The sequence below is a fragment of the Scleropages formosus genome, chromosome 2 (genome assembly GCF_900964775.1).
Source record: "Scleropages formosus chromosome 2, fSclFor1.1, whole genome shotgun sequence".
Lineage (NCBI taxonomy): Eukaryota > Metazoa > Chordata > Actinopteri > Osteoglossiformes > Osteoglossidae > Scleropages > Scleropages formosus.
In genome coordinates this window covers 34,554,736-34,578,965 of record NC_041807.1, presented here as the reverse complement: position 1 = coordinate 34,578,965, position 24,230 = coordinate 34,554,736, and the positions used below count along the sequence as shown (strand labels likewise).

General features: G+C 54.5%; 1 protein-coding gene across 7 annotated transcripts in view; it reads right to left on the bottom strand.

Moving 5' to 3' along the window:
* LOC108933484 (calmodulin-binding transcription activator 1-like) overlaps positions 1-24,230 on the bottom strand; it is a 288,342-nt gene that overhangs the window by 53,407 nt on the left and 210,705 nt on the right. For all 7 annotated transcript variants that reach the window (XR_003798268.1, XM_029259174.1, XM_029259181.1 and 4 more), the window contains one exon: positions 10,569-10,640. Coding sequence is in view for 6 of the 7 variants with exons in the window: in XM_029259174.1 (XP_029115007.1) it covers positions 10,569-10,640 (72 nt within the window). In the remaining variant the exon portion in view is untranslated. The remainder of the gene's footprint in view (positions 1-10,568; positions 10,641-24,230) is intronic.

The following is a 24,230-nucleotide window of genomic DNA, read 5'->3' as shown; positions in this document are numbered from 1 at the left end:
TTCCCACCGGACACAGTTTAACAGCACTGATTCACCGACACACACACACACACACGCACACACACACACTATGAGGCTCTTGTGCCGGTGTCTCTTGTTGAGTCCGTTGACCCCCGCGAGGCACCGTGTGTAGCTGTGCCGCGTATGCAGATGCGTCGATATGTCGCACATTCTATTCAGGGGTCGAGGGGAAATGATGTCATCAAACACAGCCATCTTCAAAGGCTGGACCGGCAGGGGAGCGAAGCCCTTTGATGAGGCTCCCATGGTCCGGGCCGGTTTGCCAGAGAGGAGCGGAGATGAGCCCACCAGAGAGCGAGGCCCCGAGTCCCTGCATGTCCTCCCCCACCTTCTTCTGATCAATAGTGAATCTTAATTACTGAGGACAGCGCTGCCGCCTCCCCCCTCCCGGCTCCGCTTCTCTCTCCTCCTGCCTGTGCCGCACATCCCGCTGCACTGGACCACCACAGGCCTCCCAACATCCTGTTTTACAGAAAACATCTAATACCCAACCTCTGACGTTCTTGTCTCCGTCTCCTCCCCGTCAGTTCCCCTCGCACCGTGGGCTGCTTCGCCCGCGCTGTCAAACAGGCCCGGGTTGATCCTCGTTAGAAAAACCCGAGTCTTCAGCTGACAGCCGCACCAAACAAAACAGCGGCCAGAACCTCCTCTCCCGTTCACCTCCGAGAGTGCTATGCAGGCTGTTTGCTTTCCTCTTAGAGAAGATACCGTGCAGAGAAGCTGGTCTAGATGCCCTCTTTCCAAAAGAAACGTTCCATCTCTGCAGATCACCCTCCCTCCGTGGGCGTCCCTCAAGGCTCAGTCCTCGGCCTCACCGCGTTCATCCGCACAGGATGGACGGGACTCCTCGCGGTCTCATGCGGAATTAGAGCGCTCTCACGTCAAATAATTGCTCCACCTCGATACGAAGATGTACTTGGGTATACTTGATGAGCCCCGCGGTGAAGAACAGTTTATGTCTTTCGCTTAAGTCATCTCCAATCCCGGGACTACAGCACCTCCCTGGAAAGAGCTCTCACGCCCATCAAACTGTCTCACTCTTCACTAAGCTACTCGTTTTAAACTCTTTTGACTCCCATCCTGCCAGCTACTGCCAGCATCCCTGTAAGAGCGCAGATTTTGTGTGCATTTTGGGTCCCGTAGCGCTCCATCCTTCTGCCGTTTAATGGCTCTTCGACAGCATTAACAACGGACTACATTCCTTTAACTGCTAATGGCACACAGCGATATTATGCAGAGTCTGCACCACTCCGTAATAAAGACGTATATGAATACTTGAATTTATCTAATATCCTGAGAATTAGAACTCGTGGATATCTAATTAAAACTTCATTTTACAACAATTTAACGCAAAGTAATAATGGCTGACACACAAACATACTGCTTGTTTGCTCATTTTCACTCTGTCAGATATACCGCGCTCATTTGCACTCTTTCTCAAATTCTCATCTGAGAGTTTATGCTTTTTGCACGGCACTCTAAGAGACTTATTTATTGCCTTATTTTGCCGCCTAACTAATGAGGATTGTAAAGTTCAGTGGCGGGATATCACGGAGGTTGCAATAAGTAACACGACGTTAAAAACCTGCATCAACAAGAGTGAATAACGGTGCGGGAGGAATAATTAAGGGGCAGAGGAGCAGGCATCAATCTTGGCTCTCCGGCTGAGTCTGAGTGGGAAACCACACCGCAAAGAAGCCAAAGCCCCATTAGGTATTGTCTGGGGCCCACAGGCTAATTTGTTTGCATCAATAATAAATTCAAAGGATTTATCTAACTTGCAAATGAATGTTCATTTAGTGGTCCAGGAGACGGGGAGGGGTTGGGAGCGGTAGGGAGCAAACAGCTGGCAGGGCGCGACCCGCGACGCGGTGGGATTAACCCCTTCCGCCCCTGCAGGACGCTCAAGATCCGCCGCGCAGCTGCCTCCACTAAATAATGCATGGCGGAGAGAACTGCGAAGGCTGCGGCGCGCGATGGCATTCGGTGAGCGCCGGCCCCCGCGGTCCCCGAGGCCGGGAGTACCCCTGGGGAGAGTCACCTTGGAGGCGGCTTCAAGGTGAAACCCGAATGCGCGGCGCCTCTGGAGGAAGGAAACCTCGCAGCTGGACGTGTTACTCGAGGTGTCGGACTTGACAGCACCTCGCCGGACCCCTCCGGGACCGCACCTTTTCCAGAAGACCGGTTCTTTAATGACTGGGTTTGTCAGGTGTTGCCGTTACCCGGAAACACGCGGCGAGGAGCCCCCGGGGACGGGCAGAAGGAGGGCTCTCATGTCCTCATGTCCTCATGTTCTTTACCTCTCTTGTCCAGGAGTCCTCCTCCAGGACTCCGTCACAGAGCTCCGTCGGTCGGGAACCAGAGGAGGTCCACAGATTCATCAGCTCCAGGAAACCCTCCTGGAAAAGGCTCTGGGTTGCGTGAGGAGACTTTGTAGAGGGAGGGAGGACGAGCTGGATAGCGCGTTTCTTTGAGAGACGTGAGATGCTGGCCAAACACATCCGTGGTAATCCGTGGTGAACGGTCATTACGCTCGAGACGAGGATCCACGGCGAGTGGGGTTCTGCTGAAAACAGCTTTCCGTGCGCTCGGTGCCGACACGCACGAACCGCCAAACGGGCTCACGCAGGCGCCGGCGCGCACACACAAGCGCGTGCAGAAACACGCACCGAAGACACGAGCGCGCAGACGCAGATACGCGCTGTGCCGAGCGCATTCGGCCAGCGGCTCACACCACCTACTGTTGCATCTTCCCAAACATGAGTCACGCGCCACGAACGGAGTCTCTTCTGAACGCACGCAAGCGGAGGCCTAACCGCCGTAGAGGGAGATGGCGCCAGAACCGCGGAGGAGCGCGACCGAGCGCGGCTGAGAGGACGGGCCGCCGTGACGACCAGAACGCCGAGCCATCCGTGGGCGCCGCGCGTTCCTCGTGCACGCTGTTGTTTCCTGACCTGACGCTCGGCTCCCGAACACCTGCACCAGACGCATAACAAAGAGCGGGCCGAAATAAGAGCGGGCCCTCCCTGGACCACCTGGACCGGTGCCTTCCCTTATGCCCTACCCAACCACACACACACACACACACATACATTGACGTACATACGTCCCGCACTACATCTCGAAACATCTGATCTAAAAATAGGTGACGGGAGCAGGACTGCTGGCGTTATTATTACCCACAAGTCCGACTCGCTCCCGCCAAGCAAAGGAAGGAGAATAACGATTTTCCTGGTGAAAGCAATTAAAAAACTATTTGTCACCTGCCAGGCAGTGGCGTTAGGGACGTTGGTGGGGAATTACGTTCCACCCCCCCCGTGGCCCACCGTGCGGAGCGAGCGCAGGACAGGGCCAAGAAAGAGACCGTGTGTTTGCGTGTGTGCGCGTGTGCGTTGTGCGCTCCTGTGGGCCCCTGATTTATACAGACAGGTTAATACCGGACAAGACAGCACGCCAAGCTGCCACAGTCTGAGCTCATGCAATATTAAAGGGCGGGAGAATGAAAGACGTTCTCCTGCTGCAGGGCTCGTGGCAAAAATAGGCACGGGAGTAGGAACATTTCTCTCCCAAACTCACCCCCCCCCCCCCCCCCTTCCCCTACCGGCCCCCAGAAAGGTAACGGCGTAGGCCACGGCAGCGAGCGAACGCGAACCCCCCCCCCCCCCCCCCCCCCCCCGCCGCTGCGCGGCCCCACCCCAGCCCTCGGATGGAGGACAGGAGCGTGTAACAGATGGAGAAGCTGAGCTGCTCTCGCCCACGATATCAATCTTCCTGACGAGTGTCGGCCTGCGTTCTGAGCCGCCTCCAATCCTCGCTGGGGGGGGCCTCGCCCCGACTAAACGCTCCGTACATAGCGGTATTTTAATTGCTTCTCTAATGTAATTAATTGACTTTTCATTCACTTGAGCGCTGGGTTCTGCTAACTAACCTCAGCCCAGGCGCAAACAACAGCCCCGGTGTCAGCGGAGTGAATCGCCGCGAGTAAAAGCGCAACATTTCCGATACGCGGCTGAGGGATAAAGGACCGCTGCGTCTGAAACCGAAAAAAACCGCAGCGCGTGCGCATAGAGCGGAGGAAGATGCAGCATCTCCGGCAAACTCTGGCTCCTCTAATGATGAGCAAAGGCAAGGGGTGTCAGGCACTGCAATGAGCAGTCTGAGATGAGCACCTCGGGTACCTGTGCTCTTGTTAGGCCTGTCCGGTGTTCACAACGGAGACCTCTTCCCCAGCACCGGGTATGTGTGTGTTTTTGTGTGATGGGAGATAACAGCCCGTGTAGAAGAGCAGCAGGGGGAGTTTGGGTACGATCCGGGTAGCCCCACCCATAAATCCCATCTATCAGAGCAAGACGGAAACGCCCCGGCTGGCTCGCGGGGAGAAGAGGGGCGGGGGGGGTGTCGTAGGCTGTAAATACACAGCTTCGCCAAGCCCACCTCATGCCCTCTCTGGCTAATTTATGAGGCAGCTCATTAGCTTAGTGTGATTTGCACCACTTGCTTTTGCTCCCTGATTTTTGCCAAGTGACATCATCATTCTGGGCCCGGTCCCGTTGGACCACCGCTCCCTTGTTACATCCACATAGGAGTGGATTACGAAGAGCCACATTCGGCCTGGTGGCTGCATTTGGATGCATCTACCTGTCAGACACTTTTCTCCAAAGCACTTAACAATTACTTGCCTATTTAAAGTGCTGGCTAATTTTTACTGTTTCCGTTCAGAGTAAGTACCTTAATGAAGGATACAACAGCAGAACTTGGGTCCTTTGAGCGCAAGGCTCAGCTCTAACCACCCGACCACCCGCCGACCCAGGGTTGCCGCTCATTTCGCGTTGCAGGTTAAGATAAGACGCATGACGCTCGCTGTAATTTCCCCTCCTGCACTGTTTACCGCTTGGCAGCGATTAAGGCGCCGATAACGCGAACGTAGGAAATCTCTGCAGGCTCAAGCCTGGAGAACAAGGAGAGGAGAGGAAGAACACGCTGACATTAACTGCTTCTCCGAGATCACAAAGCTGGCAGGTTCCGTGCGAGGGAACGCAGCCGCGTCGAAAAGGGACGGAGAACCCTCTGCGGAGCGAGCGATTACAGAACTTCAGGCAAGCCATCGCACCGAATTTAGGAGCGGCAGCGGAGAGCGCTTTCAGAGGCCCCTGTCGAATCATCGCCGGAAGATTTGCGCTGGCAACCGTCTCGGGGAAGACGACGCGTTTTAGGAAATATGTACGCTGCGCTGTGAATGCCGGTGACAGCCACCCCGGGCCGTTGGAGGAACACAATAAAACTCTGTTTATCCTCTGGGTCAAAGCAGCGCAGCATAATTCTAATGCTGTTGCATACTCTTGAATGCTTTTATGCCGATATCCTCCTTGCATCCTTTTGAATGCTTCTGTCCTTTCTGACTGCTAGCGTTCGTGCGGTCGCGACCAAGCTCCGCTGTTCAGCCCTACCACCTTCGAGGTCCAGTTGAGGATTTATGGTATCGATTTCTGAGTGGGGAGGCTGGCCCTCTTCAGTTCCAGAAGATGGAGTAAGACCATTGGTGCCGAAGATTGTGTGAGAATTACACTGTGTACACTGGTGTTAGCAGATAGCAACGTGAACACGATTTTGCGGATTCCTCCCACGCTCCGAAGACATACGTTCCGGGTGAACCGGAGACTCTGAAATGCCCACAGCGCGTGTATCGGAGCACGTGTGCGTGCGTGTGTCGCTCTGGCGTACAGAAGGGCAATTTACTGCTGCGTATCTAGCACTGTGAGTCACACGGGCTTGAAACTACGTAGCGCCCATTGTGCGTCGCTCTATAGGGAAGCATCTGCTAAGTAATGTTAGGTGTGACCTGACCCCATCTTTGGCCATATCAGCTGCCCTGCCCTTCTAGCAGCCTCATCGTTCTTACAGTTAATTCCTTTCCATTACGCTCCCTGAAGAATGTATCACATCGCCATTCCTCTCCAATGCTAATTGAGCCTCTAATGAGTAATCAGCTTGCGACACATGTGACAGTTTTGGTCATTAGTCGTGATTGTTGTTATGACGACCTTGTGCAGCCGTCGTTTTTCATAACGGCGTCGCAACTTCGTGTCTGCGCACACGCGTGTCCGAGGTTGGGCGGGAGGGAACGGCAGCGAGCAAAGGTCAGCGACCGGGGCGGCCCGTCAGTCATCCCCGCGCCGCCCTCGGCACACGCCGTCTTCGCCGTACCGGCGCACTCTGGAGCGGCTGAGGCCGGGACCGGAGCCGATCTAGACCGGACTCCGCTATACCGGATGCGGTTCTCGGCGACCTCGGCCTCGGCCGAAGAGGGCGATCCATCCGGACTCTACGGCAATGGACAGCCTCTGGGAAAGTTCCTCAGAGACAAATCGATCGAGGCGCTACGCCCTCTCTATGTGCTCAGGGCAAGGATGCTGAACCTTGGTCCATGAGGACTTCAGTATGTGATGCTTTGTAAGTGAAACTGGCTGATGAACAATGCAATATGGCAGACAGCCAGGTAGGCGGCATCCTGTGAAAGGAGAAGAGGGCGTGGCCTTGGCAGTCCCATATGAATACATCAAAAGTAGTTAAAGCAGACAGTGGAAGGGAAAGTTTAAAGCACGGTTCTCCACGGCACAGAAACTCCTCGGCAATAGTTACACCCCCACACGCGCATCGCTTCAGAACCAAGGTTAAAATCTGATAGTGCCAATTCCAATGTAATCATACGTCCTCCCCACTTTTGAAATTGTTTCTGTGCCCCTCGTGTAAAGACGGGCCGAAGGAGCCGGTCCTCAATAACCAGGGAAATGTCAGTTCGGCTTATCCTCTGCATTTTAACCTTTCCGGAACGCTGAATTATTTAGTAGCCATCTCCCCTGCTCTCGCGGAGTCCTGCTTCCCAACACGGCGTCTCCACATTCAACGGAGATGCTCCCGGACATGGTCCGGTAGTAGAAAAGCAGAGGCGAACGCATGGGTCGGGAGGGCAGACCGAGCGGTCGCTGGTCATTAGAGGCGTGGTATGCTCCGACCGCAGGACCGGGAACGCGCCAGTGACTGGCTATCGGCAAACCCCCAGCAGAGCCTCTCCGCTCCCCCTCCAACAAAGCTCATGGATAAGTCATGGTCACGACCTGGAAGGCCAAACCTCTGAATGCGCAGGGTGCTCTAATGACGAACTGTGGTGGCACAACAGGAAGGCTGAGGTGCAGAAGGCCAGACCTGGGGTAGATTATGGGAAAGGGTGGGCCAAAGACCCACAAACAGTGGTCCACGAGTGAAAGGTATTACAGGGATACCTGCTGAGCTTGAATGTTGATGTGGGTGTGGAGTATGAAGACAGACCCATCGGAGCGGCCGTCGCTCTGCAACAAACATGCCTCCGCTTGGGCTGCGGCGAGATCCCAGGCCCGGGATGAGGTGGCCGATCGGATCGGCCGTGAAAAGCGTCCAAAAAAAGACGCGGATTCCGTGGTCTGGAAGACAGCAGTACCCTGCGTTCCCGCCTGGGCTCCTCGACATCCTGCCTTTACAGCCCCGCTTTCCAATTAACTCAGCGCAATGGAATTTGGCCTTGTTAAAGATTCAGCGCAGGGACTTAAATGTACATTATACTGGCCAGGGTTCCTCTGTCAGCCTTGCAAGACGTGACCCGAGGCATAATGGCGGCCACGCGATTTTTATGTAGGCAGCTGTGTGCGAAAACAAATCCGGGTAAATAAATGTACAGCTATGCGGAAGAGGAGGAGGTGTCATCTTGTAGCCCGAAGGCACCCATCAAGCCAAGGGCCATCAGAAGCCGGGGAACGCTACTGGGATGCTGAGAGTGGAATTTTTCAGACAGGTGCTGGAGAAGAGAAGACCCTCGCTTTTATCTCAGCGCTTCCCAGCTTTTCTGAGATTTACAAAGTCTGTGAAAGAACGAAGAGGGTTTCCTGATCGAGCTCCTGTCTTCATTCCCAAGGCCTCTGCCGCGTGATGCCCACGGGGGATCCAACACCGCTCCGCACCATTAGAGCACAAACAGACCCCGGAGTGAGCGAAACCACCATTTGTCTTCAGAAGGAACGGGAAGGACGGCGGAACAGAATCGGTCTTAACCTGTTTCTTACTGGACCATCCGGACTCGTTCGCAACCCTTTAGCGAGTCAACTGAGGCATCTTGGCCAGGGGAACACCGCCCAGGCTGCGATGCGCCGTGGCCTGGTGTGCTGGGTAACGGCCGGTTTTCCTCGGGTTCAGATACGCTCCCGTTTCACACTTGGAAAAAGCACGCAGTCGAAACCATCGCTATAAAACGAGACAAAAGAAGAAGAGACCTAAGTGGCAATCTGTGGAAAACACCATTAGGAGGGTGTTGAGGTAGAGCTGCAGTGCAGTCACAGCACGGAGGCCAGCTGTGGAGACTGCTGTCAGACACATGATTAATGTGTGCCTATGGCAGCACAGCAGGGAGCGCCGGTGGCTCACAGCTCCTGGGCTGCATTGAGATGCGGGTCCGAATCCAGCTCAGCGTGTGTGCAGTTTGCGTGTTCTCCTCATGTTTCTTCCCAGCGCTCTGGTTTCCACCCATGGTCCAACGATACGGCTTCCAGGTGGACTGGTGTGTCCAAATGAGCCACAGTGTGTGTGTGTGTGTGTGTGTGTGTGTGTGTGTGTGGATGGGTGAATTACTGCAAGGAGTTTAGAGCAGTGTATCTGACTGTAACTCATCTTGGATAAAGGTGTCAGCTAAAAACTACTTAATTGTACATCACTTCGGAGAAAAGCATCTCCTAAATAATAAATGTAAACATTCTCACTTGTGGCTTCGATGCCGTTTCACTATCGGACGAAACACACCGTTCCTGCATCTCCCGAGCACAGGGAGCTGCATCGGCACCAGCTACTGAAGGTGTGGCACAGACTTGGGCAATGTGGACAAGCCCGCTGTCCCGGGCATCCTGGGTATGGGGCAGAGAGCAACGACGGAGCGGTGAAGAGCTAAGCAGGGACACAAGGAGGTGCCAAACCATTGGTCGCCAGCAGGGGGGATCCACAGAGACAGACACGATACACTCCTGAACGGTCGGGGGGGTAACGATGTGAGGGATGCGGGGAAAGGGAGCCCTGCGCTGCACCATGTAGACCCCGTAAAGGGAGTTGGCGATGTTGCAGAAGGCGATGAGTGCAGCCAGAACAAAAGGAGATGAGCCCCATTCCCTATACACACACACACACACACAGGTTGCAATTACCATTATCTCTTTTCTTCCTCCTCCTCATTACAGGGCTTTTCTCTGTAAACTCGATAAAGAGACTGTGAAGTTGCCCACAGGCTACATCCACTCGCCGTCTCTCCCACTCCCCTGCCTCCTCCCCTCCGAGCTCCTCAGTTCTGATTACAAACCTCTCTCATCTGTAAACAGGAGCCCCCAATATCCTGTTGTTCTCACTGCTGCGGACGGGCGATTTATGCGGAACAAAAGGCTCGAGTTGTAAGCATATAGCACCGCACATTATGAACTGTATCGCTGAAACATATCGCATAAATGTGAACCATGTGGAGCTCAATCCTGCAAACCTGTTACAGTCCAGATACAACCGACGATGAGCAAATGTAGGACAGAGGACAATACAGGGAAAATACGGAGGGACAATGTAGATCTTGCAAGTGAGGAATTATATCTCCTTACCTGAAATTCCATAGCTTCTCACAAGTAATTCACTCACTCACTCACTCACTCACTCACTTTCATTAACTGTTTGTTCTTGTCAGGGTGGCAGAGGTCCAGAGCCTATCCTGGAGTCACTGAGCCCTAGACTATGAGGGGATCACTCTGGGCGTGACGCCAGTCCATTGCAGGGTAGCCCACACATTCGTACGCTATGAGCAAACTATTTTTGTTTATTTGCCTGAAAATGAAGTAAACAATTTCATTTTTGGTGGGCTGGTCATCCATTCTAATCCGTGAGAGAGAGAGAGAGAAAAAAAACGATTTCATTTTTAAAAACCGGGCTCAGTTCTGGTTTCTGAATTCAGGAGCCCAGAGAATTTCTTCAGCTCGGTAACATTGTGCTGTATGCTGTTACTTTCCGAACTCAGCCACTGCAGAGCGCGGAAGCCCAGAAAACTTCTCATTTCTGCAAATGAGCTGCGAGTACGCTGCCGCAGCCTACTCTCCCCTCTCGAACCCGGCCTGTGAAGTTACGGTGTGTGCGGATCTTCCTGCCTGCGACGTGTGCGCCAGGTGGAGTGTGTAACAATTTCCCCAGCGGGGGTCTCCCATCAATCACTTCCCACACACCTGCACACACCTTACGGAGACTCAGAGTCTTCAGGGCAACACGTGACTGAAGAGAATAATGGGGGACAGGACAAAGCACTAAGTATAAACACAGTACTGAAACAGTAAGATACCTCAGGGCACCTTTATATCGCGCACCAGCTGCGGAGACCAATAGGACGCCTGGCTTTCAGTGTATGAGAATTCAGATGTTCCCCCACATGTAACTCCAACCCTGTGAGGAAACCTGCTCCAAAGGGAGTGAGTGGCTGGCAGTGGGGGAGGGGGGGGGGGGCTCACCTGGAGCAGCCAGTAGCACCTGCGGTGGAAGGTGGGGATGATGGAGGAGTGGACGTAGCAGCCGTAGAGACACTGCAGAGACGAAGAAAAGGACACAGGGTCACATGTTAGAACCCCGATAAAACGTAACCCATCTGCTCTTGAACCACCAGATCCCTCTCACAGTGGGGGTGGGACTCGACCAGACAGCTCACACTGCTGCGTTACCACATCTCCCGCTTATGCATAAACCGCCTGAGAGATTCTCCATGGCATCGCGTAACAGCTCACAGGACCTAGAGAAGTTCGGGTCGCTGCGGACGGCAGGAACACGCACCGCAGCTGGAGACAGGCGACTCTGCCTATACTGCCGCTTTGATTAGAGATACATCAGCAGCTAACTTACATGCATTACACTACATTTAAACGTAATGTAAATGTAAATGACCCGACTGACTTCCCAGGAATCTCAGGGATAAAGCAGAAAACCTTAGTGATGTAGCAAACCCCACCCCAACCCCGAACTCAAAGAGTAACCCTAACCCCATAACTCTAGCTCTATCCCTAACCATAAAAATAACCTTAACCCTTCCCCAACCTTAACCCCCTAACCCTAACCCCTCAACTGTTACCCTACAAGCACCCCTAACCCCCCAATCCTGACCTTGAGAGTAACCCTGAACCCCTTACTTTCACAGGAAACATAATCCTACCCATACCCAAGCAATAACCCTAACCCTAACTCTAACCACCCAACGCTAACAGTACCCTTAACCCTAAATCTACACCTAGCCCTAACCCCTAAACCTTAACTATAACAGGAAACCTAGCCCTACCTCTTCCTCAAGAAATAACCCTAATCTCCTGACCCTACTCCTACTCCTACCTCTAACTCTAAGAGTAACCCTACCCTACTCCCAATCCTACTTCTACCCCAGCTCTATCCACAGCCCTAACCCTAACCCAAAAGGTAAAGAAGGTGCTGAAAATGGCCATCCCAGGAGTGAATCCACTGGATATGTCGACAGGGTGGTGCTCCTGCATTCAGAGCTTGGCGTCTCTGTGTTTGCTCGCAGGCGGCAGGAAAAATAAAATGTTATATAATGAGAAGAACAAAGCTACACATGTCACAGAAAGGGTGAGGAACATAAAAGACATGCACACACACACACACACACACACTGCGAAGGCAGACAAGCTGTGTGTGAGTGATAGGGCGTGGGTCTCTGTGGGCCTGGGTCCTGGTGATAAATGAAAGACTTGGCCTCTTTCATACTGATCTTCTTGTTGAGGAAAAAGCAGAAGTTAAAAGCCACGTCTGTAGAGGATGTGTGTCGGCACGAACATTCACTGGCAAACGTCAAATAGTCTGGATTGATCATCCTGTAACTATGTAGACACACAACGGCAGGGAGCTCAGACAGCGCATTTGCTACTGTATGTAGATGTGAATCCTCCCATCGCACTTGTTCACAGCATCAGAAGGTAGGCATGAAGATTTCTGAATGTGTTCATGTGTCGAATCCCTTGTGATGCAAGTGGCGTTCTGTGTTCCCGGCTCAAAAGTGTCCACAAAGGCGATCTTCAGATGACCTCCCGTGTGAGAAGGATGGATGCCGAAGGAAGCTCCGCCCCCTGTAAAGTGAACAGAACGCAGGAGGTCCTCCCAGCCGACAGGTGGTGCTGTTTCTCAAGTTACAGCTTTATATGAGCTTCAGGACAAATGGAAGTAGACAGCACTGCCTCAAAGAAGATGTTTCGGTTTGTAAAAAGTCCTTAACATCTAAAGACCTCAATCTCTCACACAGATGACCGATAGTGGTCATACTTGGTCTTGCCATATGGCTACATACAGATGAATGTAAATTAGGTATGTCTTAGGTTGGTAAGACCCAATGTCACGTGGCACGCTATAAAGACTCTGGAATATCTCTCTCTCTCTCTCTCCCTCTCTCTCTCTCTCTCTCTCTCTCTCTCTCTCTCTCTCTCTCTCACACACACACACACACACACACACACACACACACACACACACACACACACACCAACCATCAGCTCAGAACACTGTCTCCGCTCCTGCTTCCGGACAAACCGTCGTGAGCGTGTCACCATATGACAGAGTCCACGGCGACAGAAGCCATTGTTCACCATCTGTGTGCCGTGGCAGATGACGGCAAGTCGCAACGCGAGCAATTAAACCATAATTATATTCGCACGGTGAGATCACACTTCCTTTAGCGCACAAGTGCGTGCGGTTACGAGACACTTCCCTCTTATGTCTGTGCGTGGACCGCACGACAATGGGACAGCAGAGCACAGCTGTGTGTCGGCTCTTTGTGTGACACTCGCAATCCTGCCAAGCGCTTTACCACCCGGCGGTGGCGGAACGAGGCCAGAAGGAGCGGGAGCACGCGTGTCCTCCACGGGAAACACGGGGAGAATCATGAGGTGCCACACCAGACATGGTCTGGAGAATGTCCCTTGGATCACTTAATTGTGAAGACAAAAACGCAGGAGGACAAAGCGCCGCCACCCAAGCGGTTAACAGTGGTTAGGAGCACCGCTTCGACGCAGCATCTTCACGTGAACGTTATTCTGCCGACAACCTCATCCAGGGTGACTTAACTTAGTTAGGGGACAGCTGGTAGTGTAGTGGTTAAAGCTGCTGTCTTGGGCCCTGAAGGTTGCAGGTTTGATTCCCCTTCTGCCTGTAGTATGCTTGAGCAAGGTACTTACTGTAATTTGCTTCAGTTAAATTACCCAGCTGTATAAATGGGTAAAATAATGGTAAGTCAGTTTGGAGAAGTGTGTCGAATAAATGCAGCCATATGATGGCCATTAAATGGGTAGTAGTGCAGATGCCTCAACTTGTGGGTTTGAGTGCAGGTTCCTCCTTGAGTCTGGATGGAGTTTGCATGTTTTCCACATGACTTTCCTCCCACAGTTTGAACATGTGTGTTTCAAGAGTGCTGGAGATTTTAAACTGCCCTTCCTGTGTGTGTGTGGGGGGCTACTCTGATACTAACTGGCATCCCATCTGGGGTGTGTCTTGCCTCACCCATCGCACTCTGTGCTTTTGGGAAAGGCTCCAGACCACCATGACCCTGCATGGAGCAAGTGGTTATTGTTAGTGTGTGAGCGAGAACTTCACAGTGATTTACTGATTTGCACAGCAGGGTAATTTTTACTGTATTAATTCAGGGCAAGTGCCTCGATCAAGGGTACTGCAGCAGGAGCGGGTTTTGAATCCAGGACCTTCAGTTGCAACACGACGGCTATAACTTCTATGATGGCAGCTTCCAAAAACATTTTTAAACATTTGAAAATTGCAGATGAAACCTATTAGTAAGAGCCTTTATTTCATTATTATGATGCTATTATGTCCATAAAGTGTGAATTCTAAGGGTAACCACCAGTACCGTGGCCTGCCAGATCTGATGGACCGGCTCGGGCAGGAGAGGCGGAGAGGGCCGACCCAACGCAATCGTTTGTCAGGATCTGCACCCCCTTAGGCGTCAATCCGCCTGTTCAGAAGGTACCGCTCAACTCTGCGCGTCTCCGTCACCCGGTGCTGGTCCCGGTGGCCGGGGGAGGCCCGCTCATTAGCACGCCCCGCCAACGGGACCCGCATTTAACCCGAAAAGCGCTCTTGCGGCGGATCTTCAAGCGAGTGGGTCAGCAGTCCCCGCGCCACCAACTGCCCGAAACACATTATCATTCACAGGAGCGCTGCTGAATATTCCGGAAGAAGAAACATTTGCATTAAGCAGAGGCACTTTTATTTAGAACCAGGACATACTGATGCACAGATTACTCGTACGTGAATTATAGTCCTTCAAACGCAGCAGCATGTATTACAGCTCCCATTAAGCGAGGGAGACATAACCATGAAGAGGTGTGTTTAGAGCGCTTATGTACTTGCTGAAACCACGGGGCTTCTTCGGTAAACAAAAGAAAGGCGCTCGACGCAGTGATTTATTATCATTGTTCGCTACAGGCCGGCGATAACTTTGCTCTTAAGCCAGAAGGAGGACGACGCAGCTCCAATCTCTGTGATCTAGCGATACACGCGTTACCGTGCGATCGGCTCATCCACGGAACGGGAACAATAACGCGCCTCTACATTGCGATCGCAGCACATCAATTAGAGACAAGTTCCCGGCACAGTATTATCTCGGCGAGGCGTTCGGGCCTCGTGTCTCCCTGCAATCTAATTAGCTCGAGTATCTCCTATCTATCAGGGTGCCAGAGCTTTCATAAACATTAATATGTGGAGACGGGCAGTCAGCAAGTGACCTAATTCTGGTTCCGCAAAGGGTGTTTCCTGCGTACGCGGGCACATGGAGTCGAGCGCAACACGCAGGAAACGCGCCGTGGGACTGTGACCGGAACGTGGGTTCGCAGGATGCGGAAATTCGCCGGACGGCAGGAGCTGGCCGACGGGCATACGAGAGCCGCGGAAGTGTTGAAGACGGGCAAGTGACGCACGTGTTCGAAATGACAACGATAACAAGAGTGTCGGGCAGGTGGCGCCGAGTCAAAGTCGACTGTTAGAGACCCTTTTTATGGTCAGGGGTCATACCAAAGTGTTTTACCATCACCTTCTACCCCACGTGTCATTGGACTACGGCAGGAAAGCCACACAAACACAGGGAGGACACACAAAATCGGCACAAATTGAGCCAGATTCCACCCCAAGTCAAAAAGCACAGCCCAGGAGCCACATGGCACCGGTCCTACCTGCTGATCCACTTTTCTGTGACTGAAAGCATCATAAATGCTACATTTACAAGAAGGAGATACCTTTTAGACTTCTTGAGGCGCTGCGGTGTTAACCAAAGAAAAGAACATTGTGTGTGTGTGTGTGTGTGTGTGTGTGTGTGGGGGGGGAGGGGAGGCAGCTGTGTGTTTTCACTGTAAACACTGGAGTAAACATTGTAAAAGTGAGGGGTCACATTTCTCACGCAGGGGTCAAAAACAGCGCGAGTCAACATAAAGACGCGGCTGGAGAATTTCAGCACCGCGGACAGTTCCCCTCAATGGCTCGCGGTGTGTGCGTGCGTGAATAAACGGCGTGTGGAGAGGGACCGCAGTGCGAACGCGAGCACCGGACACAAGGCGAGCGGGCAGACGGCCGCGAGGAAGGAAACGCCGGAGACGGGAGATGATGGAACGCAGGCGGAGGGGAAGGCGGAGGGGAGGAGAGACGGGAGTTTGGCACGGGAACCGAGAGCGGCAGCGCGAGCGTGTCGCTGCGCTCCGCCGGGGGTGTGCGCGAGGGGGGCGTCGCGCACATAACCCTGACTGACTGAAGACGCACAGTCTGTGGATGCTAATGCTAAGAGCCTGGGCTGCAGGCCAAAGGCATTAAGTGGAATCGAATTCCTCAAAAGCAGCTTTAATCAGCAGGTTTTTAAGGTTAGAATTACTCTCTCTCCTCCAGCCCGCTGGCCAAGGTGAGAGCAGACGGGCGCGAGGCTGAGGTAATGGTATTGGAGGGAAGGCTGGGGGTTCGTTCGTGCGCAGGGCAACGATGAAGAGAAGGGATGAAGAAGGTCGGGCGAAAGATAGGAACGGCCGACCGATGCGGACGGTCTCGCGCTACACGCGTGCGTGCGTGCGTGTGCGCGATTTCAGACCGCGTCGCGTTCCGCTGCGCGCGCGCATATACCGACGCGTCTCGCGCTCGTGAAGTCCGAGCGAGACGCGACACGCTCGTCGACGCGTGCGGGGCGGACGTTCGGACGACCTGCCCGGACCCGAGGAGCGAGCCTTGAGCGCATAAGCGTGGGAACCGGGACATGGGAGGTCCTACTGGATGAGCGATACAACGTGAGGCCGAGGAAGAGCGGGTGGGGGGGGCATCCCTGAAGTGGAGAAACCCGCTCCCCGACCCCCGCGTCGGGCAAAGCAATTCAGTAGCTTTCGTTCTGATCCGTCGCGCTGTGCCCGTCTTCACCGAGGACCTTGTTTCGAACCCCTGGCTAAGGCATCGGAAACATGGGAAGGTCTCCTGGTCTCCTGCGGTCTAACAGCTGTGCCGTCCTCTCCGGCAGAGAACTCCCACACCGATGCTCGTGGGGACTTTGTGTAAGAGCGGCAAGCGGGCTAATGAGAGTGACCCGCTGCCATCTGTCCTTGGCGCCCGGGGCCCACTAGGGGTCTCTGCGACACACGTTCCCCCCGGCCTCCGAACCGCGACCGACTTCTTGCCTCCGCCGCTGGCGTTTCAGCAACGCACCGGAGACGTAGTCGAGGGCCCGGCATCCGCACGGACCGCAACGTCTCTCGTGAGCAAACAAAAGGTCACATCGCCGCGGCGTCACCCGCGCCGATCCTCGGAGCCTATCTGCGCGACCCCTAGAGAACGTCGCGTTTTTCGCATTTTCTGTTCTATTGTAACGTACAGCTATCAGCTATTTACTTTTCCTTTTTCATCTGTCGAATTTCTTGCTGGTTTCAGTACGTTGGTCCCTGTTTAGTCAGGAAAAAGAAAGGAAACCTTTTTCACACCGGACTAACCTGGTTTGTTAAATTGATTTAGGATTAGGGTAAATCCTAACCCTAACCAATTAAATGGCTCTAAGAAATGGAATTAATTGGAATGAAAACTTTATGAATATACCGCTGGAAGTACCACCGTGACAGGTCAGCGCTCATTATCCTGGCAGATACGAACCCGAGGGTGCGGGAACCCGGTATCCGGGGTCCGGGGAGCAGCGGCATTCGGAGCCACCTCTCAATTAGTCTCTTCCCTCCCGTCCAGGTCACAGTTGAGAGGAAAAGCAGAAACCCTCATCCTACAGGCCTGGAGGCCCGATCCACGCAGGTGCTGCTTTGCGCCGTCTCGGGAATCTCGCAAGGCCAGTCTTCTCTTTAAAACGAGGCGAGGGAATCAAAGAGGAATGTCTCCGCTTTGCCGGAACGAAGCAACAGCTTTTTACTGTATTTCAAAGGGATATTACAGCAGCAGCGCTGTACCGTACCGGTAAGGAGTGTTGTGTGGAGGAAAGGTTAGCGCCTCATTAAGACCATAACAACGACTTTAACCGATAGGCCCCTTCCACGGCGCTGAAGGGCAACATTTAACATTAGTACCAATTTTCCTGGATGATTCTCTTCTGGAAAGAGGTAAGAATAAGAGTAAAATGAATCGTAACACAACTCATTGTCAGATTCTCGTTCGATGCCCAGGGTTTCTCGCTGTCTTCCCCCACCCACGTTCTCCATGGTGTGGACCTCAGCATTTGAGCGATGGGTCCCACGTGGCCCTTGGCCCGTTAGCCCCCATCACCCCCCCGCCCCCCCCACCACCGTCCCCATTCATCTCCCCGAAACTTGGGAAATTGACGAGGGCAAATGAATAATGAATAATGACCTGAAATGGAAACGGTCAAGTCAGGGCCATTATTTATAGATGATGCCGTTCCATTAAAGAGGGTTTGGGGGGGAAGGTGAGCGACACGCCACTCGGTGTTTCGAATGGGCCGCTCAAGGCCCATCCCGCGCTCTCATTTCCCCTGCGTTTGGACCAGTTCGACCGCAGGTCCATCCCAGGCTTTTGGGGTCACCCCCCGCCACCGCCCGAGACCCCTGGAGGAGGACAACCCCGTCATCACAACTGCGGCGGGGCATTGCTTGGTTGTGGCTCCAGCGGTGTGAAAGCGCTCCTAGCGTGACTGGAAGATTCCCGGCGGCTCAGCTGGAGAAGCGGTGCGCCGGCAGGCGGCTGGGAGCTCGGCGGAATAAATGGGATCAGAGGGGAGAGGAGCTCGGGGAAGATTACGGCGGCGGGGAGAGGAGCGCCGAGCGAAGCCGACATGAGGGACGGGGCAGATGAACACGACGGCGGAGCGAGAGCGCGTCCATTTCTAGGGGAGACAACGAGAAAGCCCTGGTGGGGGAACGAGAGCGCGGGAGGGTGCGAGGGAGGGAGGGAGGGAGGGAGGGGAAGCGGCGCATGCGAAGCACAAGGCCTGCAATCGGAGAGCAAGCCGCTTTATTCCTTCACAGGCAGAGGAGCAGCAGTTGCAAACACATTTCCCCGGCCAGCCCCGGGACAGATAAAAAACCCATTTGTATTCTATTCCTATTCAGCGACGCTCGGCCTCTTCCTCTGCCTGCATATTTGTAAACACAGCCTCGTCGGAGCAGCTTAATCTTCCCGACACAAACGCCGACTGCAGGGGGCGAGTCGGGAAGAAGCCGGCAGCGTAGCCTTGCGAGGGAGGGGCACGCGCGTCTACGTGCGAGCGCGTTTGTGCGCGGAAGTGCGTGCGTGTGGGTGTCTGAGTTTCCTTCTCCGGCGCTAAGGGATGTTCCGCGCGGGTTCGAGCCACCCCACCCCGCCTCGGCCCCACAACTCCCGCACATGCTAATGCCGGCAGGGCAGCCGGAGGTGCGGCTCGGCGAGCGGCGCCCAAATTCCCTCCAGGCTCTGCATCATTTATGAAGCCGCCCGGCAGACAAAGAGAGGGTAATGGAGAGTGGAAGGACTTTGTTCCCGAGCTCTTTAATTAATTTAGTGTAGGTGTGTGTGTGTGTGTGTGAGACCACCTGTCCAGCTGGGCGGGATTCGCACAGCGGAGTGGAACGCGGCAGAGGCCTCCATTCAGGAGAACACGCTGAATAGGGTGTCGGCACCTGTCCACAGACGACGAGGGGATGAAGATGCGTGTGACGGGTGTGATCTTGCCTCGAACAGGAAGGGGAGTGAAGAAAACCCCTGAGCATCTCTGGTGCATGTGAGTGTGTGTGTGTGTGTGTGTGTGTTTGTGCGTGAGTGAGTGTGCACACAAAGGCCAGAAATCCAGAAGAGTGACACCTGTCAATACAAATCACTGCAGTGTGTACTGAATGTTCCTTCTGTTTTGACAGCGCATTCTTAGGCAGAAGTGTGTGCACACACACACACACACACACACAATCAATGTGGAGAATTTAGTCACCGATTCACCTGAAATATCTGTCTATAGACTGTGGGCGGAACCCTACGCGAAACCGGGAAGAACGTGCAAACCCAGATCCCAGGTGCCGTGAGGCACCAGCACTACCCGCTGCGCCACTGTGCTGCCCACTCTCTCACTACCTCTTCTTTACCTCCCCAGAATCCGATTAATAACTGATAGTGTTGCTGCTCCTCTCCGGCTACAGGGAGAGCCGCCGTTCCCTTTGAAGAGTCGAGAGAAGTTTTATCAGTCAGTCTCCCCACCCCCGCCGCCCACTTTCCTACAGGGCTGACGATCTGAACCTACAACCCAGGTGCGAGTAGGACTGGGAGGGGAAGCATGGCGACAGGTACAGCGACGCAGGACCTGCAGCGTCACGGTGATGGAGGGAGCTCTCCTGTGTCGTGCTGCGCCTCTTATCTCCCTTCCCAAAGCTGACAGCTGCTACGCAGGGTGTCTGTCACCACGGCGACGGGAGCCACGAGAAGGCCAGCAGCCTTGGACCTGCAACAAGGGGAGGGGTAATGCGTACCGAAGCGGATTTCTAACGGAGCGCCCCCTGGAGTCGCGACGAGGCATGCGACAGGACGCGGCCCGGTGCCACTACATGCGGCCGAGGCGGTTGCGCCCACGCCGACCAGCGGAGAGGAGCAGAGCCGAAAGACAGAAAGCAACGAAAATGAAAAGTGACACTTTAATTTGGAGGCGCTCTCCTGCCTGGTTGCTGAGATGTTTGTAAGCTGGCGTGTTCGCGCACGTCTCGAACCCGCGCGCCCGATCGCATCTCGTCGAAAACCCGCGGAGCCGAGCCGGCCTTCACCTGTGCCACGTCCGCTCCGCAGGCAGGCTCCGACGAGGCCCCCGGTGCGAGCCGCCGGCTCTCAGGGGGACCCCGCGGCACGCTGACGCTGGCGTGCCGCTCTTCCTCGACCGACAGTAGCGGCGTCACCATCACGGCTGCCGCCGGCCCGCAGGACAAGCGGTGCAGGGGCATGGCCATCTATCGAAACAGAGAACGCTGAGACACCTCTCCTCCTTTGCGAGGCGCCATTAACAGCGCGACGCTGGAAATGCTGCCAAAACGCCGGCATTCCCCGGGAACGTGAAATTTACACCGAAAAGAGGACGCACAAAAACGCTTCCCGTGCTACGGCAAGCGCCTGATGGTATCGGTGAAGGGCGGAGCAGCTCGGCTCTCGGAATAATGGCTCGGGACCATTTGCGGCTAAACGGGAGGAGGAGCGAAGCGTACCGGGTGAAAAATGAAGAAGGTACAACACCTGGGGAACACACGCTGCTGCACGTACGGTGCATAAAGAACACGAAGGTGTCACTGCAGCGCCGACGTCCCGGCAACATCGTTTACTTTGTTATTTACTCATTTATCTGGTGCTTTTCCTCCAGGCAGCTCACGCTGATGGGTTTGCACACGGAGCTATGGACAAATTACTCACTCATCTATACAGCGGGGTAATTTTTACTATATCCATTCAGGGTAAGTACCTGGATCACGTGTCCTGGAGCAGGAGCGGGATTCAAACCCAGGTCATCCGAGTGCTTGGTGGCAGCTCTAACCACTGCTCCGCCTGCTGGCCCCCTGTGGAAGTGCTCAGACCCAGTTTGAGTCCCATCCGATGAGCTCCCGGTATCTCAAGGTTACTAAACAAATGTGCCCGCTCATGTTTGTGTGTGCGCGCGTGTGTTTGTGCGCGTGAGTGTGCGTGTGTCTGTTCCGTTTGCTCTTCGCCAAAGTGGGGCGAGCCTGGCGCTTGATTTATATGCCGCACGCACCATTAATCCAGAAACGATGCGTGCCTCTGTCGAATAATTGATCTCACTGCTACTGTAACGGAATCTGTCAAAACAACGACATCCCCCCTCTCGAGGAGCAGAAGTCCCCCCTCCCATCGGCAGCCCCCAGCCACCCAGCCCCAAATCCCAGTCCAGTTTGGAGAAAGAAAACACCGGCAGGGGGAAGGGACCAATTGCAGGGAAAAGACGCGAGAAAGTTCTCGGCACCCGGAACAATTTGGGTAATTTCCCAAACGGCCACTAGAGGACGCTGGACATTGTTACTCCTCTAGCAGAGGAGCAAGGAAAGCCGTTCAAGACAGAGGGAAAGTAGGGCAGCGAGCACTCAAACGTTGCGTCGCGGTGCTCCGACAACTGGGAACGCGCCCGGCGTCTGAAGCACGAACTGCGACCTCAGAAGACCTGGTGGAATCGTCATGGCAACGCCCCACCGCCGCGATCTCAAGTTAAGAGCGCGGACGGAAACGGTAACCGTTGAAATGGGTTGAAATTCAGACGGATGTTACTTGTCAGGTGCCCGACTCACCATCGTGAAGGAGAACGAGAGGTCCCATCATCCCCTCACGCGGTCCACGAGAATCATGCATCGTGTCCAGGGTGAGCGGGGACAGGAGCGCACTCATCTCCTGCTATTAATGGCCGTTTCAGCCTCAATAAATAATAAACGATAAATCGGTCTCGATCTCGGAACAAAGGTTCCAAACGAACTGTGTGCGCTCCTCTCCTGGACACTCCAGTGGACCCAAAGAGAGGGAACCCAGGAGCGGGCGCCGCTAATTCGCTCGCGTCCCTCGGCCTCAGAGCGCCCCCTGTGGACGGAGCAGGCGTTCCTCGTCCTTCGCCCCTCGAACTCAGCCGCCGCGCTTCTCGGTCCCGTCCGTCCCGCAGGGACCGGGTTTCACTGAGCCCCTTGACAGCTGCCTGTCCCCTCTTCAGTCACAGCGGTCTCTAACAATGCAGCCTCCCGTCCCCGGGGGACACTCCGTCGTCCCGGCACATGGCAGCAGCACGTGGCCAGAACCTCAAGCGAAGTCACACCCCCGCACTGCAAGTTCCTTCAAATCCATTTACATATCTAAACAGCCCTTTTGTCCCCCCCCCCCCCCGCCTTTGGAAATGACCCCCGGGAGAACAGGGGATGGCGAGGAAGTGGCGCAGAGTCACACAGGATCATGGCATTATGTGGAGCAACCCTGCGCCGTTGCCATCGTCGCCCGTTCGTTTCGTTAGCGCTCCATCGGGATGTGATGAGAAATGCTGGGTTGTGTCTCTGTGTCTGGGGGGAGATTCTCCCAACCCCTCCTGGCCTCTTCATACTCTTTCTCTCACACCTACACACACACACACACACACACACACACACACACACACACACACACACACGCTCTCTCTCTGACAGCTGCCAGCAGTCAGGTGTTCACTGTGACGGTGGAGGCCCTGGGCCCCCGTGGACAGGCCCTATGGGGAGTGATACACTCCTCTTGCAACCCCACCACTTTGACTTCCGTGACCCTGTCGTCTCGCCAGTCGTGGGGTGCGGACCGGTGGCAGTCGGGTTCCGCGAGTGGGCGACACACCTGTCGAGGTGTCCGTCAGGGCGTCCGTCAGCGTGCGGCTCCGGGGCCCTTCCCCATCTCGGCACACCCTCTCCGCACAGAAGCCCCGTGGACGGGTGGGGGTTGAGGGCAAAGCTCAGCTCCAAAGACTGTCGCTGGAAGTGGGCGCTAGGGGTCGCAGCGCCTCGACTTTGTCCTTCATTAGTGCCAACCCCATCTCGTGTGGATGGGAGCAGGGGAATGAGGGCAGAGTGAGCATGTTACTTTACACACACACACACACACACACACACACACACACACACGCACACAGATGAAACGCAATGAAAGCTACAGGGAAGAAGATGAAGACATAGTCTCCTTGGAGAAGCACCTGGAACTAAACTTGCACAGGGGTTTTAAGTATGTCGGGGCACAGAAGGGCCAGGAAGGGGGGTCGGGGGGTCAAACGGTCCTCATTGCCATTAGCGGCACGATCGGAGAAAACAAACACTCGACTGGAGGAGAGGATTAAACGTCCTGCTTTTCCAGAAATATATTTATTGTCTTGCGTCGCATTCCAAGAAAAAACAATGACCGCGCGCTCCTCTTTTCAAAGAAAGGTCCCCGCGCCGATCGCCCGACCGCTTCCTCGTTCAAACCTCGTCTCGCTCACGAAAGCGGGGGAGTCGAACGCCGCGACCGCCTCCGCTCCCATAAATTCGGTGAACGATGCTTATTATTATCTGTTGCGACTTCATCGGCACATTTGTCCAAAGCAACTTACGCGTTATTCGGTTATACGACGAGAGCCGTCGGGGGCCACTCGCTCGAGACTACTCCAGCCGGGGCCTCAGGGGACCGGAGCCCGGAACTGTCGAGTTACAAAGGCGTGTCCTTAACCATTAGGTTAAGCGGACGGGTACAGGCGTGCGTGCGTGCGTGCGTGTGCACGTGTGCGTTTCCCTTGCAGGGACAAAATGTACCCACGAACCCGTACGCACTACGCAGAAATACCGCACACACTTTGAGTCTTTACGCATTTGGGCGCGAAGGACAAGAGCCGTTCCGGGCCGGTCGAAACGAGCAACAAAGGGCCATAAAGCAGAGCGCCAAAAAAAAAAAAAAAAAAAGGAGAACGAAGGAGGGAGGAGGCGGCAGAACTGCAGACGCCCGGGAAAAGCGGCAGAAACAGCTTGCGCAGGATGGATTCGGTTTACAGCGCGGTTTAAAGGGAGGAGACCGTTGCACCGCTCCCAGCGACTTTGATGGCAGCTTTTAAAACAGATGCGGACGCCGGGTTTGAAATGGAAACGAGAACAAATAAAAACAACTTAACACTACTGCTGATGCCAGTAAAATCTGACAAAGGCGTTTCGTCGGTGGAG